We start from the raw sequence: 7,147 nt of genomic DNA on the forward strand, positions 1-7,147 counted from the left end.
CCCCCCCCACACCCCGTGGCTCACATCTGCCCTGCACCAGTTCTACAGCTTTCACTGCTGGGAAGTCCCTCTCACATGTAACCCAAATACTTCAGGCCACAGAACAAGCCTTGGCCTTTTCTTGTCTCCTAGGGGCCTAGGCCTGTTAGAACAGGACAGAACAGTGCCCACCCCTGCTGGGTGAGACTCACTTGGCACATGAGGCCAGTGCACCCAGGATCCCGGGGTTGAAGACTATTTTCCTCTGCAGCCACAGGCACAAGCCTCCCCAGCTCTGGGCCTGCCTCAGTCTCCCCATTTCTACAATGCACAGGAAAGGACCATCTACCAAGCGGAGTCACCAAAGAACCTTCCATCCCAACCCCTTGGTACCTGGACACCCAGACCTTCTGCTCCCGGCCAACTTGGCCCTGCACCCTCTTCAGGGAAGCACCATTTTAATTCACCTTTATTTTAAAAATAAATACTCCGTTTCACTTTCAGACTGGGGGTGGTGCCGGACATAGGCTGGGAGGCCTTCCCTGTGGGCAGGGTTGAACCTCAGCCGCCCCCAAACACTCCCCCACAAATGCCTGAAATGCCTCTCTTGCTGTTCCTTCTGGTAGGCAGCCATGCGTGGCTGAGGAGAGCATTGCGTGATTATGGGCTTCCAGGCTGGGGGCCGGGCTGAGAGCACCTCCCTAGGCTCCTAGCTGGGAGCTTAGTGCCTAGGAGAAGGTGCTCACCCTCTGGCTAACGCAGTCCCCCACCTGAGGCCCACCCCCTCTCAGACCGGGAGCATTAGATGCAGGTGATCAGCAGGTCCACAGAGGTAGGCACTTGGATCTCCTCGAAGAGCACATGGCTTCCAGAAGCCCCGGAGCCCTCTGCCTTGGCTGCAGCCCTCAGCAGGTGCTGGGCCTGCTGCAGGAGGCGCTGGTTGCGACGGCGACCGAGCCTGCGCAGCGCCAGGATGGCCACCACGTGGTCCCGCCTGCAAAGACACATCCCTTTCACCGCAGGCCTGGCATCTCCACGGCGCTTCCAGCCTGGAGGGAGGGGAGGCCCTGGGCGCAAGTGGCAGGTGCACCCAGCATTCCTGAGCCTGGCCTGAGAAGGAGGGGAGCCAGGAGGGGCAGAGCCCTGGACACTCTGACTGGGACTGGAAGGAAGGGGAGCTGGGTAGGGAGGGGGAGGGGCATGGCCCTGGGGGAACACAGCCTAAGCAGAGATTCAAGGAACCGTGGAGTGCGAGAAGTGAGTCGGTCTCAGGAAGGGCGGGTGCAGGCCAAGAGGCCTCTTACTGTGAGCATTGTGCAGGGAGCCACAGACAGGCAGCAAGGAGAGTCCGCCTCCAGGAAGTGGCGGTAGAGAAGGGTGGGCAGCCCAGGGTAGGGCAGCCCCAGCGACCAGGGGGAAGCCCCGCAGCACTGTGGGGGGCGGGGGTAGTCACCTCCGGCCAAAGGCCCTGTCAGGGCTGGGGAAACGGGCTTTGTCCCGGGCTCTCTGCGGCCTCCCCATCCCGGAATCTCCAAGGCTATAGAGAGATTCAGGCTGGAATTTCCGCGAGTTCGATGACTCACCATCCACCCCCCCAAACTCCCCCCGAACCCCGGGATCAAAGCCTCTTTCCTCTTGGCCGGGTCTCAGGATCTCAGGCTCCCAAAAGGGCTTTTTGGCAAGGGGGCCGCGCCTCCCTTTTAGAGTCCCAGACAGGTACTTGTCCTCGTCCTCGGGCGCCTGAGGAGAGGCCCGACCCCCCTCACACTCTAGAGGCCTCAGGATCCCGAGGCACCTAATGCCAAACCGAGAACNCCAGCTCCGCATCCACCGCCCACCCAGAGCCGCTGGGCCCCTTCACAAGGCCACAGGCCCCCGACCCCGGGCCGGCGGCGCCCAGGGAGGGAGCGGGTGGGGCAGGACCTGATGTCCGGGTAGCTCCCGATGAGTGTCTCCAGGTGCCGCCCGATGTCGTCCTTGGAAGTCTCCCCGAGAATGTCAGCAACGCACGGGATAGCCTGGCCCAGCCACGTGGCCTCTGAGCCCTGCGCGGAAAGGGGGCCCCTGGCGGCATGGGCCTCCTCCGGTGGGGGCCGCCTTGCCGCCCCTGCCTGTAACCCCGATGCTAATGCACCGTCCCCGCTGTGACTGCCTCCCGCACGCGTGGCGTTAGGGGGCTCGGCTCTTGGCGCTGTGCACGGAGCCGCAGCACGATCAGAGATGTCTTCCGGTCTCTGCCCAGATGGGTAAACCGAGGCCCGGGCCTGGAAGTCCTGCCGGGAACCCTACAGCGTGTCTGCACCTGGAGGAGGTGCCCCAGGCCGGCTCCGAAGGCCCGGGGGGGGCGGGGCCTCCAGCAGGCCCCGCCCCCTGGCTGCTCACTCCCAGACTGTATGCAGATACATGCAGATTGTTCTGCCTGGCCCCGCCCCGGCCGTGCCAGACCTCCCAAACCGTCCGGTGTTGATGGAGAGTGGGGAGAACCCGCTCTGCCAAAGCTCGCCCCAGGGGCCTCTTGCGGAGGCCCTCCCCCCGAAATGGGAATAGAGGGTGCCAGGGGAGGCTCCTCAGGCCAGAGGCCCTAGGAGGAGGCTAGCACTGGGGACAGGCAGTCAGTCGATGCTCCTACCAAGCCCTGGAAGGTGTCGCCAATGGCCTGGGCTTCGAGGCCCATCTTCTGGGAGCCAGTCATGCGCTCCACACCGCGGAAGCGCTCACGAGGCCTCAGCACCTGCGCCAGGTATTCGCGGACCACGAACCGGTGTGCCTCCTGCAGAGTCTCCTGGGCCATCCGGGACCAGCGTCAGAGTCAGAGCCCCCGGCCCTAGCCCTGGGCATGCCCCCACCAGAGCCCTGTCCCCTTGAGATACCTGTGCCCGCAGTGGGGCCACATGCTCCAGGTGGTGGGCGAAGGCCACCACTTTGTCCATGAGGGGCTGCAGCACGTCCTGTGTCAGCCAGGCCTTGGTGCACAGGACCCTGAACAGCGGCTAGGAGCAGAGGGGACAGGGGTCTTCTAACCCTCTCCTCCTCATCCCCTAGCCTCTCTCCTCAGAGCTGGTGCATGGCTCCCAACAGGGGTGTTTCAGGCCGAGGGACAATCGTCACCAGGAAGAAACTTGGGGGGGCTAGCTGACCCCCTTCTAATGTCACCCGAGTTACATCTCCTCTCTCAGCCACGAGTGTCAACAGACCTTTTGCAAGAATGACTCCTCCGGGCCCTGAGCACCAGGGGACAGGGTTTGAGTTCAAGCCTCTAGGCGGGCCTTGCTTAGGGGAGCCTGGGGAGGCCTTGAGGGACTGGGTGAAGGGTCTGGTTTCTTGAACCCATCCTCTCTGAGAGGCAGAGCCTGAAGTAGGTAGGCGTTTCCTGACCTCACTGCACAACTAGGGATTTATCTGGGTCCCTTGCCCACGCCTCAACACACCCCCTAAAACTGCCCCTGACGTAAGTGAATGCTAGGACTTGGACCCCCAGGCTCAGGGCGCAGGAGCACCCGCTGGGTGTGGAAAGCAGGGCGACAAGGGCCTGCCCCACTCACCTGCACATCACACTGCAAGCCCTGGAGCAGCCGCTTCTGGAAGACACAGATGGCTGTCACTAGAGGTTTCTCCAGCTCTTCAAAGGTTCCTGGGAATATGGCCAGAAGACTGGTCCTGGGGAGGGGCCAGGACAGGAGATGGAGTGGGCAAGGAGGGGCAGGTTGTAGAACAAGTTCCAGTATACAGCCGTGGAGGCCAGGTGCCATTCACTTAGACTATAGTGTGAAGGGCAGCCCATGGGGCTGCACAGTAGTAGTAGCCTGAAGGCACAAAGCCCCGGGAGCTGATCACAGAGGGTAGGTCAGCAGGGTGATGCTGGTGGCCCCATGCAGAGCAGAACTCCCCTGTGGCGTCTCTGGACCAAACCTCCAACTGTCTTGGTGATGAGACAGCACAGCCCGGCCATGACTGACACAGAGGCCCTCCTTTGAGCCTCACAACTGTCTCTCTGAAGGTGACAATGTCCCCATTTCACTTTTGAGGTGACTGAGGGCCAGGCTATGCCCAGTCCCCAGAACAGGGACACAGAAAGGCAGGCTCAGTTTCCACCAGGGGCTGGGCCAGAGGCTGTCTACCCAGGGGTCAGAGAATGTTTCCTGGGGCTGAATGAACAGACCAGCTGGCACACATGAGGGGTGAGAGAGTGTTGGAGAAGCGGTCGCACCGCTTCATGGTCGCACTCTGGGTTCAGGCCCCAAGTCCAGCACATACTGGACGGTGCATGATGGTGGCCAAGAGGCATTTCTTTGCTGAGCCTCCACTTGCCCCGTCCATGGGGACGCGACCCTCGGGTTGAAATACATCAGGCGGCTAAAGCCCCAGCACAGTGCCTGGGTCCCAAGTGCTCCCAAAAAGTGAATACGGAATGATTCCTCTAAGGCACTGAGTCCCCACACAGCCCTGGGGAGCAGGTGCTCCAATCTCCATCTGACGGTTGACAAAAAGAGGCACAGAGGGGGAAGTGACTTATCTCTGGTGGGCAGGTGGCAGAGCTGGGATCGGAGCCCAGACCGGAGGCTCAAGGTCCATGCCTTGCAGCAGCTGGTGCATCCACAATGTGGGGTGCACCGAAGCCTGCCCTGCTGGTGAAGGCACAGAAGGGGGGCAGCCACTGCCTGCAGAAAGGGAGGGCATCTGCCTTCTGGGGGCAGAGGGACCCAGGTCTCACCCTCAGGGTAGTGGGGAGGAGGCGGGAGTGTAAGGGAGGGCTACCCAGAGGAGGGGGTGTCTCTAAAAAGGAAGCCGGCGAACTTGGTTGAAGGGAGGAAAGAAAGGAGCCCAGGGCGGCTGGGGACACACTGGGCAGGCAACAGGCGGGAACTGGGGCAGCGGGAACTTCTCAGCCTCTGCTCAGCGTTGAAACTCCCTGCATCTCTTCCAGGGCCTCACCCCCGCAGGGCGGAGGAAGAACTTCCAGCCGGGGAGAGAGCGGAGAGGGGGGCCATCTAGGGAGGCTTTCTGGGAAGTCTCTCCAACGCCACCCGCCGGGCTCCAAGTCCAGACCATTCCGTGCGCACGGGCCGCCACCGGAGCCTACTGCGCCCCGGTTCCCGGAGCTCACACGCCGCCTGCTGGCCGCGCCAGGCACCTCCCTGCGGAGGCGCAAAGGAGACTCACCTGAGCTCCTCGAAGGCGTTGATACAGGCGCCCAGATGAGGTTCGCTCACCGCCTCCGATTGCAGAAAAGCCTTTTCAAACCTGGGGGCAAAGTATGCAAAAGCCTTAGGGACGCTTACCTATCCGCGGTGCTATGACCCGGGGTCTGCTTCCCTCAGGTCTCTACCCAGACCTGGGGCCTTACAACGAGGCTCCTCTCTCTCATCTGTCCCTGGATCTCGGACTTGGAGCAAACAGGATGGCCCTCACCCCAGGACGACCACCATCCCTACCCTGGTCACTCCACCACCCCACCCCGGGCCAAGGATGTGCCTGCACCTGGCCAGAAAGAGGCCGAGCGCCCGTGAGCAGATGCGCAGGGTGGTGGCCTTCAGTTCCGCAGAGATGGCACCAGCTGCCTTCACGTGCTCGGCCACGAGCTGCAAGGATGCCACGTGCTGAACCCACACCGAAGCTCAGATCCCACCTGATGCCCCCTGTCCCTCACCTGTGGCCCAGTGACATCTCCAAGCTGACCTGCTCTCATGGTCTCGGCTTTAGCTTCCAACAGCCTCCCAACCCCCCACATCCATCGGCCACTTGCTAAACTGGGCACGGTGTCGTGGCACTCCCAGCCTGGCTGTGCAACCCAGGGTCCCTGATTCTACCCAGGTGGGGCCTTGGGCTCTTGTCTAATGGGGAAGGGAGGTGGAGACCCGATTATATAGCTCCGGGTGTCCCCAACCTTGAAGGGGACCAAACACCACCTGTGGCCCAGACACACAACCCCCCTCCCGAGACTCACCATGTGGATGTCGATGGACAGCGGTGTGTGGTAGAGGCCCTGGAGCACATCGGGGGCCTCGACGGACACCCAGCGACTCTGCTCTAGCTGCAGGATGCCATCGAAGCAGCTTGTGATCTTGGTCTGTGCAAGGCGGGGAAGGGGGCACAGTGAGCCCCTCCCAAGAAAGAGGTCCGGGTTCCCCTGCGTCCGGAGCCCGTTCATGCGCCCTGGGAGAAACTGGCCCACCCTGCTGGGGCCCAGGCCCACGCTGAAGGCCACAGGGTGAGAAGTGGCTCTCCCCTGAGCCAGGACCACACACTCAGGGTGATTCTGGGCTCCACCCTTCCCCACAGTGAGGCAGCCACGTTCAACCTGGACAGCGCCCCTCGGGCCTGGCTCTGCCCTGGCCTCACCTCTAGGAAGCTGGTGTAGTCGCTCTCCAGGCGTGCCCACACGGCGGGTGCCAGGAGTGGGGGCAGCGGCTCTGTGGACAGAGTGAGGTCCGGGGCACCCAGGAAGTCAGGACTGGAAGGCAGGGTAGGGGCTGAGGGCCTGGGCCGGGCTCTGACACACCAGCGGCTACCCTAATTCCCCCCTGGCCAAAGCCTCAGCACCCAAGCACCACACAGCTTCAGGGACCTGCCTCTCTCCAAGCCCCACCAGGGAGGTGCAGAGAGTGATGGGTACCTGCCCAAGGCCACACAGTAAATTAATGAGCCCAGGAGTGTAGGCACCCTCCTCCCACCCGCTCTCTGGTCTTCGCAGCTGAAGAGTGCTCAGTGCCAAAGGTAACCCACCCCACCGCACCCCACAGGGCTGGAGCTGGGAGCAGGTGCCCATCCAAGGGGAAGAGTGGGGGTGAAATCCAACCCATGTCAGGCACCTCTGAGCTGCAGTTGTGTCCTGCCGGGGTGGGGTGCCCTTTTCTAAATGCTCAAAGGCATCCTGAGGACTACAGAGGCCTCGGCCTGGGCTCCCCGTCAGGAAGCAACCTCCCCTCTGGTGCTGTCGGCTCGCGGGAGCGGGTGCATGGGTAGCACCGTAGGAAAACCCCTGTCTGGGGACAGAGTACCGAGGCCCAGACCAAGAAAAAAAGAACGTCAAAGTCCCCGGGGTCTCTGACGCCCATCCACCAGCCCTCTCCCGGGAAGAAAGAGAGAAAAGGTGCCCTGCGCGCCCCCGGGTGGGCAATCCCAGCCCCTCCCTGCCCCTCTGGGCGCTCCGGCCGGGGCCCCACCTGCC

At 62.7% G+C, this 7,147-nt stretch overlaps 1 protein-coding gene across 1 annotated transcript in view; it reads right to left on the minus strand.

Annotated features, from left to right (window-relative positions):
* Nucleotides 1–431: 431 nt before the first annotated feature.
* The window catches only part of EXOC3L4 (exocyst complex component 3 like 4), a 12,353-nt gene continuing 5,637 nt past the window's right edge, over nucleotides 432–7,147 (minus strand). Inside the window, exons 4-12 of the mRNA XM_077776540.1 lie at nucleotides 6,319–6,430; nucleotides 5,924–6,046; nucleotides 5,458–5,558; nucleotides 5,140–5,220; nucleotides 3,522–3,636; nucleotides 2,850–2,969; nucleotides 2,609–2,761; nucleotides 1,903–2,024; nucleotides 432–973 (exon numbers count right to left, since the gene is read on the minus strand). Of these exons, the coding sequence (XP_077632666.1) occupies nucleotides 781–973; nucleotides 1,903–2,024; nucleotides 2,609–2,761; nucleotides 2,850–2,969; nucleotides 3,522–3,636; nucleotides 5,140–5,220; nucleotides 5,458–5,558; nucleotides 5,924–6,046; nucleotides 6,319–6,430 (1,120 nt within the window). The 3' untranslated portion in view covers nucleotides 432–780. The remainder of the gene's footprint in view (nucleotides 974–1,902; nucleotides 2,025–2,608; nucleotides 2,762–2,849; nucleotides 2,970–3,521; nucleotides 3,637–5,139; nucleotides 5,221–5,457; nucleotides 5,559–5,923; nucleotides 6,047–6,318; nucleotides 6,431–7,147) is intronic.

The sequence above is a fragment of the Crocuta crocuta genome, unplaced genomic scaffold (genome assembly GCF_008692635.1).
Source record: "Crocuta crocuta isolate KB4526 unplaced genomic scaffold, BGI_CrCroc_1.0 scaffold8, whole genome shotgun sequence".
Taxonomy (NCBI): Eukaryota; Metazoa; Chordata; class Mammalia; order Carnivora; family Hyaenidae; genus Crocuta; species Crocuta crocuta.